Below are 25,060 nucleotides of genomic sequence, written 5' to 3' on the forward strand. Positions count from 1 at the left end.
GGCCCATCACCATTAAAGACGTGTAACCGTGTTTCTGAAAGGTGTATGTTTGAGATGCTCTCTCCATCTGCCTTAACTTGAGGCCTTAGGAATCTCCTAAGTGCTCATAACTAAATGCCCTTTGAAGAGGATAAAGGGTATACATAGTTATGTGTGGTTTCTCCCTGGGCTACTAGAGACTCTTACTTTCAGGTGATACTCTAAAATAACAACAGTATCCCGCAAATCTTATTCTCGCTCTTGAACTGTACTCAAAGCCTCCATCCAAAGAGATGACTTTTTTTTTTTTTTTTTTTTTCCTACGTAGGCTTCACACCCAGCGCAGGGCTCTGAACTCATGATCCTGTGATCGAGTCAGACGCTTAACCAACTGAACCATCCAGGTGGCCCCTAAAGGGATGCCTTTGTTCTTAGAGCACAAAATTCTGAAGACTCTTTGCAGCCATTCCCATAAGTGGAATTTTTTCCCATTCCACTCAACTCTTCCAAAAAAAGGTTAACACTTCAAATAAGCTTTATTATGGGATGACAGATTTGAGGTTCTTAGATAGTGGTGGCGAGAAGAATGACGCTTCATCCCTGGGATGGTTTGTTGAGGAGGGAAGTGGGTAAAGTGCAAGGAGTCATCAGCTGGAGTGGCCCTTGGCTCACACACTTCAGCACCTACACAGTGCCTGGCACATAGTAGGTACTCTGTAAATATTTGTCAGCTATTTGTGGATGACAGAGGTTTCCTTTGGATACCGTATACAGGAAAGAACTTACATCCTTTACGTTTGTAGTAATTGGTTCCACTCCACCCTTCTGTAGCTCCTCACCCTTATTTTCTGGGAGAAGGGCTGGGCCCTCTTCATTCAGGGCTGCAGCTTCTCCACGTGTAAGACGAGGAGGAGTGGGCATAGTCACTTTGGGAGGGACACAATACTCTTGACTCCTCACTTTTGGGGATCCAGGATCTTAAAATCTGGAGTGTTTCCAGGCTGTCCTATAATGGGTGCTCATTTTTAGAATCCCTGTCATGTAGCGTCCTATTTTTGACCCTCGCCTCCCGCGTTTAAAGTTGTTACTTGGTGGGTTGGAGGATCCCAGGCGACTTGAGGGGATCCCCGCTCCGGGGACGGCGTAAGGCAAGGAGGCGGGATTGGAGTGTTGGAGTCGCAGGCTCTCAGGGTCACCCAATCGCAGGGCCAATCGTCGGCTGAGGCCCCACCCCCGCCCCCGGAAGCGGCCCCAGATCTTCCTGGCACTACAGCAGGGTTGGGCCGAGGCCCGCGCATGCCTGGAGAAAACCTACGGCCTCCGGGGGACAGGCCGCCTCCTGCTCCTTTCGATGGGCTCTGGCAATGCGAATAGGCTCCACCCCCACGCGCGGCACATTCTAATGACAAAGTCTGGGTTTGCAGACATGCTCCGCCCCCACGCGGACCAGCCCCAGCTGACAGCGTCCGGTTGCGCGGCAGAGCCCCGCCCCGACGCGGGGGCAAGCTTCCCGACGCGGCACGCGAGCGCGGGAAGGCTTCCGCCCCGCGGCCGGGCGTGGCTTTGTGACGCGCTTCCAGTGACCCCGCCCCCTCCAGTAGCGTCAGCAGATCCCAGTGGTTACGCTGGCGAGCGATGTCTCCGGGCGCTAGCCCGGCGTGGTCCCGCAGTCCTCGGGCCGCTCCTAGTCCCAGCAGCAGTTGAGCTACTTCCACCGCCCCTTCTCGGGCCGCCAGGAACAGCGGCGTCTGCTCCTGTACCGGAAGAAACAGCCAGAGGGCGAGATCAGGGAGGGCCACGCCCACAGGGCTGGCCCTTCCGGACTCCACTCTCTTGACGACTGGCCCCTCCCCATTCAGGTTGCGTGGCATTCCCGCTCTTTTTGCCTGTCCCACGCTCGTTTTCTTTTCTTTCTTTTTCTTTCTTAATTTCTTTCTTTCCTTCTTTCTTTCTTTTTCTTTCTTTCTTTCTTTTCTTTCTTTCTTTCTTTCTTTCTTTCTTTCTTTCTTTCTTTCTTTCTTTCTTTCTTTCTTTCTTTCTTTCTTTCTTTCCTGTCTCTTCCTTTTTCTTTCTTTAATTTTCTTTTTCTTTTTTTTTTGTAGGGAGCCCACTCTCGGTCTAACCCTGCCGTCCTGGGCATCTTTATCGGCTCCGGCCTGGAGAAGGGAGCGGGCGGCCCGGGCGTTGTTCACGGCGGCGGCCCAGTGCAGCGCGGTTTTTCCTAGGGGACAACATGGGAGGTTGTTACACAGAGGCTGGGGACCAGACACCTGGGTTCCTGTTTCCCACGGATTCTGGTTTAGAGGGAAGGACTTACTCGGGCTGGCTGGGTTACTTCAAAGGCGGAACCGTTGCCTGGGTGACCGCCGGTTGGCCGGAAGCCTTGCTTCTAGTAACGTCACCGGCGCGCGGGAGGGACAATGGGGCTTTGTTCTGGGCACGGTGGGACCGGGAGACCTCCCCCCACGAGACCCTTCCCTCTTCTCACAGACACTTCTTCCCCAGCCTATTTTCCAGTGGATTAGGGCAGTGTGTGTATGTTGTTCAGGATGAAAGGGGAAGACGACGTTTTATACTGACACCACACCGCAGGTTTACCACCCTGACAGCTAGGTGGGATGGAATCCCCCAGCCTCCAGTTGGTCCTTCAGCTGCTTCCTTTTTTTTTTTTTTTGCCTCATACTCACACCCCATCTGTGCAACTTCTCCATAGCACAACTCCAACCTCTCCGGATTCATACCCCATTTATCTCTGGCCCCCACATCTGCTTGGGCTGCAATCAGTTCTTCAACCAGGTCCTCCACCGCCAGCCTAGCGGCCAGCATCAGGGCTGTGGTCCCGTCCTCTGTCCGTGCATCCACTGCAGTCTGTCTGCTGCGGAGCAGGAGCTGGGGGGCCAAAGAGGGGCAGTGATCCCTGGTATGTTCCAGACTGCTAGCTCAGGTCCCTCACACTCTTAACCACCCCCAAACCCATATTCAGTTATCTGTTGTTTTTCCTTTCAGATCCCCAATCTCGTATCACCTTCCTCTCTGCCAAACCCTAGGGGATGCTTTTGCCCAGGTTTACTTATGAGTTTGCCCCCTGTTCCCTTTAGCGATCCCAGTGTGCACTGACCTGGCAAACCTCCCGAGCGTCAGCAGCCACAGCGGTGTGAAGAGGGGTGCGCCCTGCTCGGTCTGGCTGGTTGGGGTTGGCTCCAGCCTCAAGGAGACGGCGGGCAGCGGTTGGCCGGGAGAATCGGGCAGCCAGGTGCAGGGGTGTCTCCCCAGTACCCACAGTGTGAGCCTGGGGACAGGCCCCTCCACCCAACAGAGGTTCCCAGGGTTCAGGGCTTCCCAACCATGACCCCTGGAAGGTCCTGGACTCCACTCCCCCACAGCAAACTGCTGACATCAGGGCTGTCACCCCATCTGTGGGTGAGAGACATGAGGGATGGGAGACAAGTCAATCAAAAGGACGTAACTGGGGTAGGAGGAGAACTTGGAGGTTAATGGAGAATCATAGCCTCAAGTGTCAGGAAGCCCAGCTCTGGCTCTTGATTTTATGTGGCTTTAGTCAAATGACTTTTCTACTTTTCTCTGTGCTTCAGTTTCCTCATCTGTAAAAGGAGCCAGTAGGCATAATTCTTTAACATTCTAGGGCAGTGGTTCTCAAACTTGAGTCTGGATCAAACTTACCTGGAGGGCTGGTTAAAACACAGATTTCCCAATATCTTGAATTTCTGAGTCAATAGCTCTGGAGTGGAGCCTGAGAATTTGTATTTCTAACAATTTCCCTGGTGAAACTGATTCTTCTGTCTGGGGACCACACTTTGAGAACCACAATTCTAAGGCACTAACTCTGAGGTTAGTTTTTTCAGCTCGAATATCAAAAGGCTTTCTGATTCTAGAAGAGTCAAAGGGAGTTTTCCTTTTCTTGATCTGGGTTGTCTTACATACCAGGTCCACGGGTATCCACGTCAGGGACATCCATCTCAGATTCCTGGGGAGGAGTCAGCATGGCTGCCTGGGGGAGCTCCTGACAGTCACCCCTCAGAGGACAGAGCTGGCACTTGGAGGGTGAGGCCATTTCCTCAGCCTTGGGGATTAGAACAAGGATCAGTGAAGGAAAGTTGACTTGTCCCTTTAACTCCACCATCACCTCAGGACCGTTTCTGTCCCAGTGGTTTCACCTGGCCCACCTCTTCGCCTTCTTTGGTGCCTGAGCACATCACAACTCCATCCTCATCAACTTCTGCCTCTGGCTTCAGTGCCCTGGAAGGGGGTGTGTGGGTAGGGGACCTTCAGGGTCCCCAGGATTTCCAGCAGCCTTCCTTCCCCCCTCCCCTTCCTCTGTCATCAACTTCTGATCATCAATCTCCACAGGAAAGAGTCTTTCCCAGAGCCTGGGTTCATCCTCACTCTTACTTGAGGCCGATGCTATCTTCACCCAGGGGAGGCCGGCGTCTGCGGGGAGTGGGCTGAGTTCGAGGCCTTCGAATGAACCCAGGGGGCAGCCAGAGGGCCCCATGCTCACGGCGCCGCCGCCGGATGAGCTGAAGGACGAGAAGAGCCCCAAGGGCCAGGAGGAGCACCCCAGCCACTGGTGAGCACAGCACAGGCCAGGGAAGCTGGTTGGTTGGTGGTGCTGGTGGGAGAGACACAGTCACAAAAAGAGACCATTTCTGGTGAGGCTCAGTACTACTGTGAGACCTTCGGGCAAGTGCAGTAACTTCTTTTTGTTTCAGTTTCCCCATCTGTAAAGTGGGAACAATAATTGTACCTGCCTCGTGGCATTGTTGGAAGGATTAAATGAGTTAATGTTATAAAGCGCTTAGAGAAAGGTCTGGCACCTCATAAGTGCTATAGGAGTTCTTTCATGTACTGTGAGCTGTGTGGCAGAGGGATGATTGGACTTAGTAGACAGGATAGACCAGAACCCAAGGTTTGTGGGAGGTCTATGGTAAAGGTTAGGATAAAGTACTTTGGGAAATAAGGGAGGAGACTGGAGAGCAAATGGGTCATGAGGAGATCCAATTAGAGAATGAGAGGTTCATGAGGGTAAAGTCTCCACACAGAACATTTGGGGTCCCTGCAATCCCATGTCATTTGGCCTCCATTGCTCGTTGCTGGCATGAAAGGGGGTCTGGGAGCAAAGTCAGCAGAAATGACAGGGGGTCACCTACCAGTGCCAGCACGAGGATGGGCAGCCAGCAGCGGTCCTGGCAGTAGGTGCTCCAGGGCCCCCACTGCAGCCATTGCAGCAAGGAAGCGGAGCAGGAGCCCAGGGTCCCAGGGACAGCGCGATGCAGGGTGGTCAGGGCCACAGCGGGACAAATCCACACCCATCACTACCACAAACCTGTGGGGGAGGCGCCTTAGAGTCCTGTGTGTTGCTTGCTGGCTCCCTTCCCTCCACCCATTAAAACACTAGTGTCTGCCCCATCCTCCTGCCCGGCCTTCTTACCCAGTGCTGAGAGAGTCTGTTTCCTTGCCCCCAGGCTCTGTTTGAGGGGTTGCTCTCTCCTGATGAGAGGGATCCAGGGTTCCTACTAGCTCCTCTTCTGCCTGGGCCCCAGGATAGGGGTATACCATGTCCTTGCCATCACTGTCCTTCCTTACCCAGAGCCCCACTCTCAGAGTCAGGGATAGCACCCGGGCCAGGGCAAGCAGCTGCTGGTCCAGGGCTGGGGGGCTCAGCACCACCAGCAGGGCCAGGGAGGGCCCCCATTCTGAATCTCCATCTTTGGGCCTGCAGTCACCCCCATCCCAGCCACATTCTGCAGTGTTGCAGCCTTTCTCGCAGTGCTCGTTGTGGAAGTGATCACGGCAGTACTGGTCATAGGCTGGACTGTGGGGTGAGGAGAGAGGGACTCAGGATCCCCAAAGAAACTTCACCCCCTTCTTCATTCCAGAGAGATGCCTGATATTCCACTGCCTCTAGGGCACAGGTTGCTAAGTGGGTACAGCTCCAGAGCAATGGGCTTAGTCAGGCCCTGGGTGGTAGGTAGTCGAGACGCTCTAATGTCTATGACACCCTTGTTTCCTAAGACTGTCCCTTCTCCCTACCCTCCCAAGCTCTCCTGTCTCCCTGAAGGAGAGTCCAAAGACCTTTTCCCTCAGGGGTGCTGGTTGTTAGGGGAGATACTCCATGGCAACAGGTCTTAGAGAGGCTTGAGGCCAGAGCTCTCAGAACTCTTAGGAGCCCAGACAGAGGCAGTGCCCTCCTTCCTGGTTCCCATGTTAAATGTTGATGCTGCCCTATTCCCCTGGGCTGGAGCCTAGTGTCTTCCACCCCTACTTGGCAATGGTTATCAAGGGTGGAAACTGCCTGGAGCCTGAGGCTGTGGTCACACTGTAACTTAGAGGCCTCCCCACCCCCAACCTGAAGTCAGGGTTTTAGGCTCACGTGCAGGCTGGAGGAGTCTCACAGTCGTAGCCATCAAACAGACACTCTGCAGAGTCACACTGTGGGTGGCACTGCCCATCCCGGAAGAGAAGCCAACACCGGGAGTGGGAAGGACAGCCCTTCCAGGGGTCTGGGACCCCTAGGGAGCAGTCTCCCCCATCCCAATTTCCTCCAGGGCCACTGCAGCCAGCATCACAGGCCCCATCTCCACCTCTGCCCTCACATCCCTTTGCTCCAGGCCTCTGACACCGGGGCCCTGGAGAGCTGGGAGGGCAGGAGCATCGGAAGGCTGGGGACCCCAGCCCAGGGATCTCTGAGCAACTGCCATTGTGTAGGCATGGAGAAGGAGGGCCACAGCCATGAGGAGCAGGTGGGGTCAGGCAGTCAGGGCCCCCGTAGCCATTGAGGCAGGCACAGCGGGGTGGGAAGCCAGGCTTGGGGGAGGGCAGACACAGGCCACCGTGGTGGCAGTGGTGGTGGCCACAGGAAGGGGCTCTGTGGTTGCAGGTGGGGCCCTCAAAACCCTGTGGAGAGGAGAGAGATGTTGGGGAAGGCCCTTGTATTATTCTTCCCACTCCCCCCCAAGCACTCTCGGGTTAAGATAACACAGATGGCCCTAGAATCTCATATCTGGAAGGGGCCTCAGAGAACATCAGGTTTATATCCAGTCATTTTATAGATGTTGAAACCATGGCCCATGGTTTTTTCATGTAATGACATATTACACAGTGAAAATGGACGAACCACCGCTGTGTGCAACAACCTGGAAGACTAAACACTTAATAGAGTGGTATTAAGTGAATATTATCTTAATCCTTGGACATAGGGTGATAAACTCTTTCTCTGGAAGCAGAAGAGGATAGAGGAAGATATAAGTACATGTGAGTCATCGTTACTGTTGTAATTCTTAGGTTAGGTTCCTGGGTATTATGTTGTGAGAATAATAAAAAGAAGGCCATGCACAAACCAATGATGATAGTGTATCATGAACAAAGGCTTATGATTAACCTGATTTCATGCATCTGAGGTCCACGCGTGCGCGCACGCGCGCACACACACACACACACACACATAAAAGAACTTACCCAAGGTCACCCAGCTTGACTCTGGGGCCTTACCTTAGGCAGTGCCAATGATTTCTGAAAATCCATTCATGCTAACACCTGATCCTGCCTGCCCCCCTGAACTGCTTCTGAGAGCCACTCATCGCCATTCACATGGGCTGGTTCTCATCAATAATTCCCACTCCAGTGCTCCCTAGACTCCCCTCTAGGATCCCACTCAGGCATTCTCACCTGGCACCAGTGTTGGGGGAAACAGAGAAGACTGCTTTGTGGTTACTTACCTGGAGGCAGTGGCAGGTGAAACCCAGGGGTGGTCCTGCTGTTGTCTCACAAGACCCTCCGTTGGAGCAGGGCTGGCTCTGGCAAGGGTCTGTCTCTACTTCACACCACTGGCCTGTGGAGGGTGGGGTTAGATGTCATACGCTACTTCAGTCATTGCCCCCTTCCTAGCTCATTACTGGGAATTGACCCAGTACTACCTGCACAGGAAGGGATCCTGGGGCATATTCCCTGGGGTGGGGAGGCAGGGGGATGGACATGATGACTAGGCTGCCTTGTGGGTGGGGGTTGTCAACTCAGCTGTGCCACAGAGATGCCTACACACACCCTCCCAGGCCTCACCTGTGTATCCAGGCAGACATTGGCAGTAGAAGGCATTGGCCAGAGAGTGGCAGGCTGCAGTGCCTGGGGGGTGGCAGGGCTGGTCCAGACACTCATCTACGTCCCCTTCACAGCGCAGCCCCACAAAACCTGGAGGGCAGGTGCAGTAGAAGCCTCCAGGTTTGGGGGTGCAGGTCCCATGGTTGTGACAGGGCTGGGATTGACAAGCGTTGGATTCCTTTGAGCAATTCTGTCCATTGTAGCCTGGGGCACACTGCGGGCAAAGAGGGTCAGAAAGGGAACCAATAATCCAGCCCATCTCAACGGTACAGGGGAGCCAGCTCAAGACATTCTGCCCAATCCCTTCCCTACCTTCCAGTTCAGAGTATCACTCAACTGATCATCCATCACAGCCCTGCGTAGCTTCACCCTTGTATCTCAACTCCATGCTATACCCTTGTTCAATAGTGGGCAATTTAACCGCTCCAGCAGTCCCAAACCATCTTATGATACAATGCTATTAAACATAGTTCTGTTTTTGGTAAGACCCCCCTCCCTCAATCACACGCCTCACCCCCAGGCTCTGTCATGCTTTCGTTCTTTTTTTTTTGTTTTTGTTATTTTTTTTCAACGTTTATTTATTTTTGGGACAGAGAGAGAGCATGAACAGGGGAGGGGCAGAGAGAGAGGGAGACACAGAACCGGAAACAGGCTCCAGGCTCCGAGCCATCAGCCCAGAGCCTGACGCGGGGCTCGAACTCATGGACCGCGAGATCGTGACCTGGCTGAAGTCGGACGCTTAACCGACTGCACCACCCAGGCGCCCCTCTGTCATGCTTTCTTAATTAATTTGTAAGTGTTTATTGAATGCCTGCTTCGTGCCAGGCACTGTTGTAGGCACTAGGAATATGAAGAAAATTAGAACTCATCCCTGCTTCCATGACGTTCTCAGTAAACCAGAGAGACAGCTAGCATTTATTGCATGATTTCTATACATAAGCTCATAAAACCCTCCCAACAAACTTGTATGTGAATTATCTCATTTGATTCTCACTTTACAGAAAAGGCAAATGATTCCTGGAAAGACTGCATGACTCGGCTAGCAGGTGGCAGAGCTGGGATTCAGTGCAAGTCTGTGACTTCATAACCAGTACCCTTAGCCATTTTCCAATTGTTTACCTTTCAGCTAGTGGGAGAAGGGTCATCGATGAGGTCTGTACCATGTGCTGAGTTCTTGCAAGAGGAAGGAGAGCATGTAAGACTGCAGTACCAGGCTTCACAAAGGTGGAGCAAAAGGGAATTGCAGAGAGTGTGAGGAGTGGCTGGAGGGCTGGGAGAAGCGGGTGAGGGGGTATCTTGGAGATATCAGAGGGAAGGAGTCTCAGGAAAGGGGAGGTAAAGCTGAGTGTTGGGTGAAGGGGTGTTGGCTACTAATTAGTACACTGCTTTTGTGTATGTTTGAAAATGGTCATAATAAAAAGTTAAAGAATAAAATTAAAAAGTTAAAGAGGATGGTTGGGGGATTTGCATCACACCTTTTATCCAAAGTCAGCCTTCTGAGTACAGGCATCAGGCTGCTTGGACTTGAATCCCAGCTTTGCCTCTTCTGCTCAGTGATCTGAACCATAAGGGAGAGGCCCACACCCAGTCTGGAGAGAAGTTAGGGACATTTCCCTGAGGAAGGCACCTGTTGAGCACCGTCCAGTGGAAGTGGGTGGGGAAGGACACTGGAGAGCCAGTATAAGGGGTGTGTAGGGAAGCCAACAGCAGCTGGAGCAGAGAGTAGGAGGGCGAGGGTGTGGGGACATGAGACCTAAGAAGCAGGCAAGGCTGGGTCACACTGGCCTTAGATTTCACTATCAAAGAGCCACATTGTGCGCCTGGGTGGCACAGTCGGTTAAGCTTCCGACTTCAGCCAGGTCACGATCTCGAGGTCCATGAGTTCGAACCCCGCGTCAGGATCTGGGCTGATTGCTCAGAGCCTGGAGCCTGTTTCCGATTCTGTGTCTCCCTCTCTCTGCCCCTCCCCCGTTCATGCTCTGTCTCTGTCCCAAAAATAAATAAACGTTAAAAAAAAAAAAACACAACAAAACAAAGAGCCACAATGGGGCGCCTGGGTGGCTCAGTCAGTTGGGCGTCCGACTTAGGGTCAGGTCATGAGCTCGCGGTCTGTGAGTTCGAGCCCCGTGTCGGGTTCTGTGCTGACAGCTCAGAGCCTGGAGCCTGCTTTGGATTCTGTCTCTCCCTCGCTCTCTGCCCCTCCCCCGCTCATGCTCTGTCTCTCTCTGTCAAAAATAAATAAACATTAAAACATTTTTTTTTTTTTTTAAAAGAGGTGGGCAGCCACTGAAGGGTTTTAAGCAGGGGAGTGACAGGTCAGCTTAACGTTTTCAACAGAGCACCCTGGTAGTGGAGTAAAGGTTGAGCCTATAGGTGGACAAGTGGGGAGGCAGGGACAATAGGAGGGTGCTCCATGTGTCCGGGTGGAAGGCAGCAAAGGCCTAGACTGAGGCAGTGGGACAAAGGGTGAAGGAGGAAGGACAGAATTGAGAAAGATTTAGGAGGCAAAATGGCATGACTTGGTGGTTGGTTGGGTATGTGGGTAAAGGAAAGGGAAATGAATACATCACTACACGCCCCCTCAACTGCTTTTCCCACATCCACCCACGCTTGTCTCCCCTACTGCTCTCCTCTAGACCGGCTTACCTGGCAGAGATACCCAGTGGGCTGGGCCATGCACGTGGCCCCATGTTGGCAGGGCCTGGAGTCACATGGGTTCACCCTGTCCTGACATACGCTGCCTTGGAATCCAGGGGGGCAGTGGCAGAAATAGGAGGAGCCACTGTCGATGCAGAGACCTCCATTCTGGCACAGGGAAGAAACTTCTGTGCCTGAGAAGAAAGGCAAACAGGGATAGATAAAGCTAAGTTAGGTTCTCAGGGGCCCCAGACACAGAGCAGAGAGGCTCATGGGGATCACTGACATTCCTGGGGTGGGTGGAGGCCACTTGGAGCCTGAGGAGTCAATAAATTCTGGTGCTGAAGAGATTAAGACATCAAGATCCCCCTCCTGCCTGTTCTGCCAGAATGGAGAGAGATAGCTCTTGTTAAACTTATTAGAGCATTATAAGCAACTGTATTCTTGGCTTAAAACAAGTGTCAAGGAAGAAAGAACTCAGCGGAAACTTTAGGTGCCTAAGTCTGTCCCCTGAATTGGCATCCTGTGATGTTCTGTCACTGTGATTCCCATCCCCTAACCCCACAGTAGTCTCTTTCGTAAGTTCTGCTCATATTAAACCTCATTTGAATGAGGGGGCGGTATTCTTTCACAAGGGGGTTGGCATAACATGAAAATGATTGGGAGCAGCAGCTGAGTGAAGTTGGGTTAAGTGTGATCCATTCTAGCTGAGTTATGATGATAGTGACAGAGTTGAGTTGCTTCACATGGAGTTATGTCTCAGTGGTTGTGATAAACTGGAGTCTTGTGGTCTGGGTTGGTTGGTGTTGCTTGAGTTGCTTTGAGCATGGTGATAGGAGGGCTGAGCTATAGAATCAGCAGTAGTGGTTGGTCTGTGTTACTTTGACTCTTAGTTGGTTGTTTTGGTCAAAGGTTGTATGTGGATGCCCTTAGGGATCGGGTAGAGAGGGACACCCTTTCTCTCTTCATCTGTTCCCCAGTTGGTCCTTGGGTTAGTACCTTGGCTCAAAGCGGCCTTCTGGCAGGAGGACAGCGGAAGGTTGCAGAGAGGCCCGGTCCATCCCTGGAGGCACAGGCACTGGAAGGAGGGCCCAGTCTGGAGGCAGTGGGAATTGTGTGGACAGGGCTTCTGGGCACAGATGTCCACCAGAGTCTGAGGTTTAGGAGAGGGCATGGGGCAAGACTGAGTGTCATGTGTTCAGGCCCAGAGATGGTTTTCTGCCAGCTGCTCAAAATCCTTCCCTGTCAAGCTCTCTCCTGAATGGTCTGGAGCCAGGTGATAGCCTCCCTCCCCCACCCCCACATCCCAGAACAGTTCCTGGGATCAGAAATCCTTTCCTTACTTCTACTCCATGCAAACCTCAAGCTAGAGCTCAACTCCCAGATTCCACACCCCCTTTCATGTGGTTACCTTCCCAAGCTCCCTGCTCTTCTAGTCCCTGAGACCCTCCCACCAAAGCCCTTCAGCCACCGCCCTCCTCAGCACACTTGGCTCAGCACCCCTCACCTGGCAGCTGTCTCCTGTGTAGCCAGGGGGGCAGAGGCAGTGGGGACCCTGAGGGCCATCTTGGCAGGTTGCCCTGTTCCTACAGGGGCTGGACAGGACAGAGACAAGGCATGGTGGGAGGCAGTCCCGGCGACCAAAGGGGAGGGAGTGTGTGACGCGGTGATGAGATAGGAAACCAGAAAGGGAGTCATAGTGAAAGGATGTGGGATGTGGAATTCAAGGCAGCCTGGAGCCCCAGAGGAGATGAACAGGAAGGGTGGGAAGGCTGAGGGGCCCCTTCCCTTCCTCTCGGGGTCTTTGCTCACTTGTCTGCACAGCTAGGACGGGTCCTTCCCTCACAGCGTGGGCCTTGGAAGCCCGCAGCACAGAGGCAGGAGGAGGTGCCAGGCCTGTTCACACAGGTACCCCCATTGAGGCATGGGGCTGGAGAGAGGAGGCTGTGAGGGGTTGGGTTCCTTACCCATACCTGGCCTGTGACCTTAGTCACACCCCGCACAGGACATACACGCACTCCCTGTTGCCCCCATCAAAACTGCAGCTCGTGGTGGCCAGTTGATTTTTATCAGACGGCACCAACACACCCTGACCAGTTCCTCCATCCACCTGTGGCCCAGCCCCAGAACATGGTAGGTACTCACCAGAGGCACAGTGGTCAGTGCTTGTCTGGCAGCGGGGCCCAGTGTGGCTCCAAGGGCAGGTGCAGGAATAGCCCCCAGGGCTGGGGCTACAGGAGCCACCGTTGAGACAGGGCCCTGAGTGACAAGCCGCTAGCTCCTCGCTGCAGGTGGGGCCTGAGGGAAATGAGTGGGGTCTGAGAAAGGGCATCCTCTTCTCTCTGTCTTCCTCCACTTATCTCCTCTTCCTTTTCCTCATCCCCATCCCTTTTGTCTTCCATCCAACCTCTTTTCTTTTCTTACCACCTCCTGCATATCGCCTGTGGTCCCTGCAGCACATGCCCAGTTCTCCTTGGTGGTGACCAAGACCCAGAGGCCTTGGACACATGCCTCTACTGGTCTTGCTCTTGATTAGAGGTGGCCAGCCCAGAATGTCTGTGGTTTGGGAAGGGCCTCACCTGTGTAGCCTGTGGGGCAGGTACAGTTGTAGCCCGAGGGCTGGGGGTGGCAGGTCCCCCCATGCGCACAGGGCGTGGAGATGCAGCCCCCTAGCTCTGCTTCACATTCTGGTCCTGTCCATCCCACATCACACACACATGAGGATCTGGTCATAACGAGAAAAAGAAGGGTGTTTTTCTTCTTCTGGTGATTTTTTCTTCTCCCCTCCCCACTCCTCATCATTGGTTAGACCCCTATGACTTTCTTTTTTTTTTCTTTTTCATGTTCATTTTTGAGAGAGAGAGAGAGAGAGAGAGAGAGAGAGAGAGAGAGACAGAGAGAGAGAAAGAGAGACAGGGTGTGAGTGGGGAGGGGCAGAGAGAGAGGAAGACACAGAATTTGAGGCAGGCTCCAGGCTCTGAGCTGTCAGCCGTGAGATCACAACTTGAGCCGAAGTCAGATGCTTAACTGACTGAGCCATCCAGGTACCTCTTCTGTTTTTAAGTAGGCTTCACGCCCATTCCGGAGTCCAATCCAGCCTGGAGCCCAACGTGGGACCTGAACTCACCACGCTGAGATCACATCCTGAGCTGAGGTCAAGAGTTGGACATTGAACCAACTGAGCCACCCAGTCCCCTGATCTCTTCTTTTTTTTGGCCCTGAGACTCTGGTCCCCTTCTTCAGTGGCTCTGTTCTCAGCATTGTCCCCCTTCCATACCTGCCTCCTGCTTGTTTTCTCCCACTACATGTATGAATATGTATATACATTTCTTCTATAATTTGTTTATTATCTGTCTTTCCTCATTAGAATGAGAGCTCCATGAGAACAGACACTTTGTCTCTTTTGTTTTGTGCCATTCCTCCAGTGCCTGGAAAAGTATCCACACATAGTAGATGTTCAATATTTGTCTAATGTATGATTTTTTTTTCAAATTTTTCAATTTTTTATTTTTGAGAGAGAGAGAGAGAGAGAGAGAGAGAGAGAGAGAGAGTGAGAGTGGGAGAAGGGCAGAGAGAGAGAGGGAGACACAGAATCTGAAGCAGGCTCCAGGCTCCGAGCTGTCAGCACAGCTTGGACGCGGGGCCTGAACTCATGAACTGTGAGATCATGACCTGAGCCGAAGTCAGACGCTCCACCGACTGAACCACCCAGGTACCCCTCTAATGTATGGTTAATTAGCCCTGGGATTCCATGTTTTTCTTCCTGTTCTGACCCTCTAGCCCTCCGTTTCTCCTGTTATTTATGAACTCTCCCCTCACGGGATAGCACTCACTAGTGGATCCCTCACCTTGGCTTTGACCTCAGAACTTGGCCATTTCCTTCTTCTTCCCTATTGGTCATTTCTTGCAGACTCACCCCTCCGTGGTTGTCTCCCCCTGGCCTAGCTGAGGAGGACCCAGAGGACAGTGGAAGGTTACCTCTGGCAGTGTCCGTGGTGGCAGGTGCAGTTGTCCTCAACGGGGGCACAGCCAGGGCTTCCGTCAGGGCAGAGGCAGTGGGCCTTGTCTTCCTGATCTTGGCATTTTTGCTTGGGCTGGCACAGGTTGGGGGCACACAGGGGAACCTCACAGAGATGACCTGGGGTGGGGAGATGGGTCACAGGGAAAACAGAGTCCCTCTATGTCCTTGATGGGGCCAAAGCCACTTTTTACATATGACTTGCTCACTCCCCACGAACCTGTCCTTCAGTGGCTCCCTGTTGCCTCAGGATACTGTCTAACTTCCTCAGAATGGCACACAGGGTCCTGCATGGCATCATTTCGCAATGCAGTTACCTGCAGCTAAAACATGTAATCATTCTGTCTTGACAAACTCCTACTCATTCTTCCAGACTCAGCTCAGCCATTACCTCCTCATGAAGTCTTGTCATCTCTAGTCTGGTTGGCTGGTCCTTTGTGCTCTTACAGAATCCTGTGCAGTCTCTCTCAGAGCACCTGTGGCTATAACCAACAGGAGACTTCTTGGTCTCTCTGCACTAGATTTAAAGCCACTTGAGGAGAGCAGGTCTCTTACCAACTTGTGTCTGTGTCTGGCTGTGCATAGTAGGCACTTAATACATTCTAAATAAGGAAATGAATGGCTTCCTCTTGAACCCCATCCTGTTTCTGAGCCCTAATCATACCATTCATGTTGGGCCCAGTGTGGGCCCTGTAAATAACACCTGCTGTCAGCCTCAGGTTGTGCAAGTTTTGCATTGAATAATTTGAAGGGGTTCCATTCTCATTCTCTTTTTACAGTCCAACCCTTGAATATCCAGCAATGACCTCTGCTCCACCCCTAATGGACTCAACTATCCTGCCAGTCTAACACCTCCCCTGCTTACCTGTGAAGCCAGAGGGGCAGAGGCAAAAGAAGGCTCCTGGGAGATCCAGGCAGCTTGCTCCAGTGGGGCATGGGCCACTCAGACACTCATCCACCTCGGCCTGACAGTGAGGGCCTTCAAAGCCTATGGCACAGCAGGAGGGTCAGGGACCTGCAGGGGAGTCTGCACTTGGCCCCCACTCTTCCCTGCAGTGTTTGAGCACTGGTCTACCTGGAAGACACTCGCAATGGAATGATCCAGGCTGGTCCTGGCACTGCCCACCGTTGCCACAGGGAGAGCTTCCACACTCATCGATGTCCTCCTCACACCGGGAGCCAGTGAATCCTGGGGGGCAGGGAGTAAGTGGGGAGAGATGGTAAAGGTTATCTTTCCTCTCCTCTCCTCTCCTCTCCTCTCCTCTCCTCTCCTCTCCTCTCCTCTCCTCTCCTCTCCTCTCCTTCTTTTTCTTTCTTTTGTGACTTTGGATTCATCAGGGAGTTTGTTAGAAATATTTGTGACTGAGATGTACAGGTATGATTTCATGGATTCAAACAAGAAATTTAGAGTTAATGCCGCTATTTAACCTTCTATTTACACAGACAGAAATAACATTCCTATGAATTGCAGTGAAGAGAATCTTGTTTCAAATGGCTTGGTTTGGAGGTTCATCTGCATGTATCATTATATAATGAAGGTACCAATCTGGGGGCTGCTCAAAGAGTGATTTGAATTTCAGAACATAACAGCATATCTTAGTAACTTCATTCTTTATATAAAGAAGGTATAACTGGTTGTGTGTGTGAATGGTGAAAATACTATCTATCAAAAGCATAAATGCAAGTCGTGGCCCCTCCCCTCAGCAGGAAAAGTGAACCTGGGGGGCTTCCCAGAGAAGACACCTGGGGCAGGTGGAGGTGACAGGAGGATGATGTTCAGCACCTGCCAGTTGTGTGACTTTGGGCAAGTTACTCAAGCTGTCTAGGCTGCAGTGTCCTCTTCTGTAAAAGGGGAATAATAGAACCTACCTTATGGTGTCATTGAAAGGATTAAATGAGGTAATGCCTGAAAAGTACACAGCCAAGTTCCTGGCCTGGAGCAAATATTCAAGAAACATCTGTTATTGGGGCGCCTGGGTGGCGCAGTCGGTTAAGCGTCCGACTTCAGCCAGGTTCACGATCTCGCGGTCCGGGAGTTCGAGCCCCGCGTCAGGCTCTGGGCTGATGGCTCAGAGCCTGGAGCCAGTTTCTGATTCTGCGTCTCCCTCTCTCTCTGCCCCTCCCCCGTTCATGCTCTGTCTCTCTCTGTCCCCAAAATAAATAAACGTTGAAAAAAAAAATTAAAAAAAAAAAAAAAAGAAACATCTGTTATCACATCAGGGATAGAGGGATCGATAATGGTGGAGAAGGAAGGCCGGGGGCAGTTTTCCCTGCATCCAGGGTGAGCAGTGCCAAGACCAGCCTGGGATCCCCACGAGCGGACTCTGGAGGAGGGCCAGAAAGGACGATTTGGGTAATTTGGCAGGACAGAGATAAAGGTGGATGAGTACGGGAGGAAGGTTTGGGATGTGACAGAAGAGAGTTGGGGGAGCAGAGGAGTTGGGAGAAATGGGAGCCTCGTTGGCCAAGCCAGGGTGAACTTCCAAAGGTTTGGGATTGCCGGGCCTGCACTGTGGTTCAGGGGGCTGGGCTGAAGGACTGGAGTGGAATCTGTACTCACCAGGCAGGCAGACACACAGGAAGCCGTTGAGGAGGTCCTGGCAGTCAGCCTGGTTCAGGCAAGGAGCAGAGGCACACTCGTCTGTCTCCACCTCACAGAGCTGCCCTTCTAAGCCTGGGACATGGAGATGTGGTGCAGGCTGAGCCCTGCCCGGGCTGCTCACCCCTTCTGCCCAGGAGGACCAGGGTTCTAGAACCCTCCCAGGGTGCTGTCTGCCTGAAGGTTGGGGCGACGAGCCTGCGGTCCTGCTGCTCTGCTGTGTGTGGCTCTGCCCCCTTTAAATGTGAAAGCTCAGGGAGCAGGGCACCTGCTGGGACCCGAGGGGGCAGCAAGGAAGTACCTTTGGGGGCCATTCTCTGTGCCCAGACGGCAGGCTCACTGGGCTGGGCTAATGAGCCTGGAGGTCCTCAAGGTCAAATGAAACAAATGGGCATCTGCTTGGAGGTGAGTCATGCCTCTTGTTCTACCCCAGCAGGCTCTGTGCCAGGGAGACCAGGAGTCCCCAAGGGGGGGTATTTGAAGGGCATTTGGGTAGCTTGTTGGTCACATATTTGTCCTGTATCTTTGGGCTTGTCCTGGTATCCGCAGTCTCACCCTGAACTGAAGCTGGATCAGCCTCTGGACCTCGGCTGCCTCCCACTTCTTGCCTGGGGATTCTGCCTCTGAAGTTCCTTGGTATCTATGACCTTGTCCCTTGGAGGACTGCATGGTTTTCTCAGCTTTTTTCCTTGGATGCTGCTCAGTTTAGGAAGGCTGTTTGGTGTAGTGGTGAAATCTACTGAAGCCCTGGGTTTGAATCCCGGCCATGCCACTTACTGGCTGGACAACTCACTTAATCTCTCTGTGTCTGTTTCTTGTAAAATGGGCACAGTAACAATACTGACCTTAGAGGGTTCTTGCCAAGATGACAAAATGCATGTAAGATGTTCAGGTGGTACTTGGCAGAAAGTAAGCTATTATTTTTTTGGTTTCATTCAGCTTCCTGATATCGGGTTGGTCACTATACCCCTGGGGAGACCTGTCTCCCTTAAAAGTAACTTGGAGGTAGGTGCAGCCTTGTGGCACTTTTTTTTTTTTCCTATTGTACCAAATTCAAGCATACAGGCCCTTTGGGGGTTTAAGCATTTACTCAATCTCTACAGGGGAGAGTTTCTGTGATTAGGAGGAACATTCTGAGTTGGCATGAGCCGAGGCTGCTGCTGTTCTGCTCTTCCTTGATGGGCCTCTGTGTACAGTGGACCAGGCTGCACACTTTACAATGACTATGAAGTGAATGCTCTCCTCTCACCCCCAGAGTTGAGCAGTGTACAACCTCAGTACCATCTGTGGCTGCCCTTCTCCTAGAGGCCATGGGTTTCCCAGAGTGTTCATCATGGGTGGGGAGATGAGAAAGAGGTATTCTTTGATAGCTGATCCCAACTGGCCTGGGGCTATCTATGTTCTGGAGGGGTCATGCCTAGTGGGTTCAGGATTAGTCCCCTGTGTCCTCTACTCAGGGCCCCATCCATCTAGTACCTGGTGGGCAGAGGCAGTGGAAGGTGGCAAGCAGGTCCAGGCAGGTGCTGCCTAGATGGCAGGGCTGGGACAGGCACTCATTGTGATCAGCCTCGCAGCGGGAGCCCGTGTAGCCAGGGGGACAGAGGCAGTCAAAGGAGCCAGGGGTGTTGAGGCAAGAGCCGCCGTGTTCACAGGGACTGGGGCCTTGCTGGGCTAGGAGGAGAGGAGTCAGAAGTTCACAGGGGCCCAGGGCAGAAGGGCAAGGGGGCCAGACCGCCAGGGAAGGCATGAGGGCCTGCTTGTGGCAGAATGAACACATCGGAGAAAGGGCTGGTGTCTTTAACACAGACGAGGACTAAGTGGGGCCCGGAGGGCTAAGCACTGGTGAGAAGACCGTGTAGGGAAGAATTGCCAAATCTGGACAAAATTGGGAAAAAAGAGATGATTGTATTTTTAATTTGAAAAACAATTTGCAGAGGCTGTTTGGGACTCAGAGAGGATCTGATGTGGGGGTGCCTTACCCATCTGACACTCGTCTAGGTCCTGGTGGCAGGTGGGCCCCGAGTAGCCAGGCTGACACAGGCAGAGTGGAGAGCCTGTCAGGGGATTGGTGCTGCACTGGGCTTCCCCGTGGCATGGCTGGCTCAGGCACATGTCCTCCATGTGGCACAGGAGTCCTGGAGGGCAGGATGGGCATGAGGCTCTTGGGCCGCTTGAGGATCCCAGCTGCCCCCCTTATGCTTCTGTCACTTGCCATCCTCACGGCCATGTCCCCGAGCCCTCTGTCACACCTGTGCGGCCAGGTGGGCAAAGGCAGGAGAAGGAGCCCACACGATCGATGCAGGTGGATCCCGGGGCACAGGTGGCAGCAACACAGTCGTCTAGGTTCTCTTCACAGCCTGTGCCTCCCCAGCCGCTCACACACACACAATGGAAGCTGCCAGCTGAGTTCTGGCAGGTACCCCCATTTAGGCAGCGAGGGGGACCCTGAGCCTCACATTCATCCACATCTTCGGAGCAATCCCAGCCTGTGGGGGATGGGATGGGAAGGGGACAAAGGCTGGAGTTGGGAGCCCTGTGAGGAGGGGAGGCTAGGGGCTGATCATATGGGCCACGGGTGCCATGGACTTGGCTTAAACGACTCACCTGTCCAGGCCTCTGGGCAGAGGCACGTGTAGGTGCTCAGCCCATCCAGGCAAGTGCCCCCGTTCTGACACTGGTGCCCAGCACAGTCATCTGGATTCACCTCACAGCTCGGGCCTCTGAAACCTGACAGGGTCATGGGATTAGCGAAGGGAAGGGGACCTCCCTGCCCAGAGAGAGGGGTGGCAGACGTGAGGACGCACCTTGGGGGCAGAGGCAGAGGTGGAGGGTGGAGTCTCTCCCTGGAACCAGGTGACAGGTGCCCCCATTGGGACAGCCCGTAGGGGGGCAGGGTCCTGGCTGGAGCTCACAGCGTGGACCCTCCTGCCCAGTGGGGCAGTGACACCAGAAAGATCCCAAGGTGTTATGGCAGGAAGTGCCTTTGGGGCAGGGCCCTGGGTCCAGGAAACACTCATTGATATCATGTTCACAGGCATGACCCTCGAAGCCAGGTGGGCAGCGGCACTGGATCTGGGGGTATGTGGCCAGACACACCCCTCCATTGACGCAGGGATTGGCTGAGCAGAAGTCCCGAAGCTGGCACTGCTCACCTGAGGCAGAGGACAGAGGGCGTTGTTCAATCCCCGCCCCCTGCTCCGCTGGGAGAATCCAGCTCTCAGTCTGGATTATCTGTGTCTGATTTTCATGTTGCCTTCTCTTTGTTCCCATACGCTTTTTGCCCTGCTCCACCACCCCTTGCCTCAGTTTTGGCATTCTGGAAAATGGGAGCTGTCGTTGTTGGTGGGAGTATTGCAGGCTGGCCCTGCTGAGCAGACCTGAGACACGGTGTCCTTCCAAATTTGGTGGCCTTTCCGTGGTGGGGAGGAGAAAAGCAGCTGGCCTCCAGACTCGGCACCTTGCTGTGCCACCACTGCTGTGTGCCCTCAGGTGTGTCTGGCCTCCCTTGTCTGGATTTCCTAATCTTTAGGTGGGTACAGTGTTGCAGATAATGATAAGGAGACAGACGTCTCATCTGTTCCCCCCAGTGGCAACGGCGGTGGTGGCGGTTGGCACTGGGCTAAGTGACCACCTCCTGAACATCACTCCCTTTCCTCCTCTCGACAATGTTATGAATTGTGGACATCAGCTGGCAACTGAGGATGCAGAGAGCTTAACTACCTGATGCAAGGGCGCACGTCTCATCGGTGGCAGAGCTGGCACTGGACACGTGGGCCGCTGCTTGAAGCACAAGGCCTGGCAAGTTGCCATTGACAGTCCTCCTTGTTGTCACACCACAAGAGGCTGGTCTCCCACCCCCAAATCCTCAGAATTACCCAGGCACTCAAACTATCTCCATGCCTGGGCCCACCCCAGACCCACTAAAGCAGCCTTTCTGGGACGTGGGCACCAGTATGTTGCAGGCTTTCCAGGTGATTGCTGTGCCTTGCCACGTTTGAGAAGCCTTGCTCTTCTAGTCCACCCCTCACAGATCACTTTCCTCCCCATGTGGTCTTCACTGCCCTGTCCAGTCCCCTCCCTCCTGGTAGATCAGAGGAGCCTTCCTCTCCAGGGGCTTTCACCTCTGTCCCATACCCCTGACTGCTTCCCCGGGCTAGGACACCCTGCCCACCAGGGGTCCCACACCCTCATCCCCGGGTTGCACCCCTCTTCCTTGCCATGATACCCGTTCCTCTCTCTGGGTCAGATCCCTTCCACCCCCATTACACCTCCCACCACCACAGTCTTTCCAGGTGCTGTTATGGGCTCCTACTTGGAAGAATAAAGGCCAGATGCCCATTATGCAGAATCTAGGAGGTTCCCCTCTCCCTGCCTTGTGCTAGGCGTTAACCCTCTAGCTACTGAGTCGAGGGGCCAGGCTGGGGCACTAAGGGGCTATGGCAGTAGCCATTTACTAACGGGTTGGAAAACACTTCAACGTTTTAACCATTGGTACAGCCATGCTGGTGAATGTGGCTCGGGTCAATGGTCAGCAAGAGGGCTTGTTGACTCTCACAGCCTCTGTCCTCAAAGGAGCTGGCTGTTTTGCAGACTCCAGTTCCATCTTTCCCACCCCACTTCCCAGTCCAGTGTTCCTGCCTGTCCCGTCCTCCCCACCACTGCAGCGCTCACCTGTCCATCCAGGCAGACAGGAACATCGTGGGCGGCCTGAGGCCTGGATATGGCAGCGGCCCATTTTGGAACAGAAGGAAGAACAGGGGTCCTTGAGTTGGGCCTGGCACCTGTGGCCAGTGAAGCCAGAGGGGCAGGTGCAGGAGAAGCTGGGGGCCAAGGGAGAGGGAAGGCTGGGGGAGCCTGGGAGGGTGGGAAGCAGAGCTTGGCAGCTGCCCCCATTCTGGCAGAGCTGGTCATCCTGGCAGGGGTCAGGAAACTGGCATGTCTCACCCAGGAAGCCAGGGGCACACCTGAGCAGGGGAGGAGAGTGGAAAACTTAAGTCACTGGGTCCTCTTTGCCTTCTCTGCCACCTCCCTTCCTTTGCCTTCATTTGTTTCCCTTTAGTGCCTTTACCTCCTCCCTTTCTCCTTCCTTCCCAGTCCCTCCTCCTCCCCAGCTCTCCCTCCCCATTTCTGGTCTCCCACTCCCAGGAGACACACTCACTGGCAGCTCCCTTGTCCCTGAGATAGGCTCAGGCAGGTGCCTCCGTTGGCACAGGGTTCTGGGAAGTCCCCACACCGAAGCACTAGGGATGGAGATGAGGAAGGCATGGGAGTGGGGAGCGCTGTGCTCCCAGATTTCTCTGGGTGCTTTGCTGCCTGCAGCAGCCCCACACGTGCTCTCAGCCACCACCACTTCTGCACTTGCCTGATCCCTACCAGAGTGGTGCTCTTGCCCTCGCATCGCCCCGCCCCCATCCCAGGCCTAGGGATCCTCTCAGTTCCTAATCCCCACCCCCTTTCCTGTTTATTATCCAGCCTCAGGCTCCATCCCTTGGAATGGAGACAACAGGGCTCAGGAGGGGGGCCCAGGGGACTCCTGGAAGGTGAATGGCTGAGACATTGAAGGGATTTCCTCCCGGAAGGGCCCAGCATTGAGCCATCCGGGGGGTGGGGACAGCTGGGCCTGGAAAGGGACTTGGTCAGCCCTTGACCTTCCCATGTCTCCATCTCCTGCTTTTTTCTCATCGCCTTCCCTAGCAGGTGGCCAGTCTTTTTCCCTCTTTACCTCCTAAATGTGATTGCAAGAGCCTGCTGTCCGCCAGCACTAAGGCCAACTGGGTTCTCCCTGAGGCGGGCACCCTCCCACCCATTCCCCAGACAGTCACCGCCCCTGGCACAGGCCCCAAAGCCTTGGTTTGTGCAGCTGCAGCAGCAGAGTCTTCTCTCCCTGCGTTTGGGGGGTGATGGTGGTGAGATTCTCTTCCACCCAGTGTCCTCTCAAAGCATGGGGCTTGGCCCTCCGCCCCCAACCCATCAACACCCTCTTAAGGAAGATGGGTCCCGTCACCTCTCCTACCCCATGCCTCACCTCTGGTCTTGACGACTGAGTGACACAGCAGCAGCAGCAGCAGTGAAGGGGGCTGCATTCCAGAGCACCGCCCCACACCCAGATCCTCTGCCTCCTCAGGCAAGGACCCTCAGAGCCCTCACCGAGGCAGGAGCCACCTCCTCTGCTCCCACGGCCCCTTCCTCCTCCTCTGCCCACTGCAAGCCTTACGTCTGAGCTGTTTCCTGAGTCACACAATGTCCTGGACACCCTAGTGATGGGAGGGGGAGGAGTGGAACAACATTGAGGGGGATGAGGGAGGGGCCTTCTGTCCCTGACAACCCCTGGGGAGAGGGGGAGTGGGATGGTGTGGCAGGTGAACAGGACGGGAGCACCGGGCTGGGAGGGGAGGTTCTGGGTTCACTCCCAGCCCTTTTGTTGTTGTGTGGTCTCCCCTTTCTAGAGATGAGAATGACAAGGTGCCTTACCCTTGCCCTGGGAGGGTCAGGGCCTGGAACAGAAGTGTGGGGTGCTGAGGCATCTTCTATTCCAGGTTAGTATCCATGCTTCTTGGACACTCTGCAACTTTCTATAAGTCGAAACCACTAACCTTGGCAGTGGGAATGCAGGGCACTCCTAGCCATTACCTTGGCCCTTGCTGGGGACTTAGTTTTCTCCTTTGGGGGAATGGGCAAGTTACTGGGCTGGTTCTGGGGGAAATCTTGGCCTTCCTTTGTTGGGAAACGTATAAAACCAATATCAATGATAAATGAAGGTTGTCGGTACTGAAATGTGCAGTCTGGATTATCCAGCGCAAACTGTATATTTAGGTAAGTTCCCTTCCCTTTATCTACCACAGAGATCTCTGAGATGTACGGAATGTCAGTTTCTGAGTTCAGAACTGGAGTAAATAAAACGACAAAAGAGAATTCATTTCCCTGACTCATCCTACCTTTTTTGAGTCAACCCAGGACAGCTCCAGGGTCAGTCACACACTGAGTTTCCTTAGTAGCACAGAGAGCTGAGAGTCTGGGGTGGCTGGAGGTGTTATCAATAGCCATGCACAGCCCCAGCACTGTGGTACCCAAAGCTGCAGCCTGGTGTGCCCGGAGTACCTTCCCTTTTTAAAACTCTTTTTTATTAGCATAAGAGACTCTTAGAAACTGAGAACAAACTGAGGGTTGATGGGGGTGGGGGGTGGGAGGGAGGGAAGGGTAGGTGATGGGCATTGAAGAGGGCATCTTTTGGGATGAGCACTGGGTGGTGTATGGAAACCAATTTTACAATATAATTTCACATATTAAAAAAATAAAACTCTTTTTTATTTGGAAATAATTTAAAGCTCACAGCAAAGGGGCAAGAATATAATTCTAGGATACTCTTCACTGAGATTCACCAACTGGCATCATGACCACATCTGCTTTATCATTATTTCTCTAAATAGACAGTATTTTTTTCTGAACCACTTGAGAGTAAGTTGTACACAAGGTATTCCTTTACTTATAAAAACACGGGTATGAATGTTTTAAGAACAAGAACATGTTTTATATAACTACAGTACAACTATCAAAATTGGGAAACTTAAGTTGATACAAGAGTATTATCTAATCTACTGTCCATGTTCCAAATCTGCCAATTGCCCCATAATGTCCTTCATACTGAATTTTTTTTCTTGGTCCAGGATCATGCCTTGCACTTAATCATCATGTCTTTTCAGTATCCTTTAATA

The 25,060-nt window shown here is 53.3% G+C and overlaps 1 protein-coding gene across 1 annotated transcript; it reads right to left on the bottom strand.

Moving 5' to 3' along the window:
- Nucleotides 1–496: 496 nt before the first annotated feature.
- NOTCH4 (notch receptor 4) lies at nucleotides 497–23,551 on the bottom strand. Its single transcript, XM_043571837.1, has 30 exons — nucleotides 23,374–23,551; nucleotides 22,507–22,588; nucleotides 22,020–22,312; nucleotides 20,153–20,500; nucleotides 19,953–20,075; nucleotides 19,598–19,834; nucleotides 19,328–19,483; nucleotides 18,825–19,019; nucleotides 17,310–17,423; nucleotides 15,825–15,938; nucleotides 15,615–15,737; nucleotides 14,710–14,869; nucleotides 13,311–13,456; nucleotides 12,877–13,029; nucleotides 12,544–12,661; nucleotides 12,239–12,326; nucleotides 11,731–11,884; nucleotides 10,741–10,925; nucleotides 8,056–8,308; nucleotides 7,716–7,828; nucleotides 6,371–6,894; nucleotides 5,429–5,812; nucleotides 5,148–5,323; nucleotides 4,390–4,609; nucleotides 4,164–4,236; nucleotides 3,922–4,060; nucleotides 3,098–3,393; nucleotides 2,721–2,868; nucleotides 2,103–2,200; nucleotides 497–1,733 (listed from the first exon to the last, which is right to left on the bottom strand). The coding sequence occupies exons 1-30, from the start codon at nucleotides 23,429–23,431 to the stop codon at nucleotides 1,029–1,031; spliced, it is 5,976 nt and encodes a 1,991-aa protein (XP_043427772.1). The 5' UTR covers nucleotides 23,432–23,551; the 3' UTR covers nucleotides 497–1,028.
- Between the last annotated feature and the right edge of the window lie 1,509 nt (nucleotides 23,552–25,060).

Source organism: Prionailurus bengalensis, assembly GCF_016509475.1.
Source record: "Prionailurus bengalensis isolate Pbe53 chromosome B2 unlocalized genomic scaffold, Fcat_Pben_1.1_paternal_pri B2_random_Un_scaffold_46, whole genome shotgun sequence".
Classification (NCBI taxonomy): Eukaryota; Metazoa; Chordata; class Mammalia; order Carnivora; family Felidae; genus Prionailurus; species Prionailurus bengalensis.

Excerpts from the sequence above, each read along its gene's own strand:
- NOTCH4 (XM_043571837.1), bottom strand. The coding sequence starts at position 23,431 with ATGCAGCCCCCTTCACTGCTGCTGCTGCTGCTGTGTCACTCAGTCGTC. Across the intron at positions 12,662-12,876 it reads CACTGACCACTGTGCCTCTG|CCCCATGCCTCAATGGGGGT; the intron begins GTGAGTACCTAC and ends TCCTCTCTCCAG. Across the intron at positions 10,926-11,730 it reads GAAGGCCGCTTTGAGCCAAG|GCACAGAAGTTTCTTCCCTG; the intron begins GTACTAACCCAA and ends CTTTCTTCTCAG.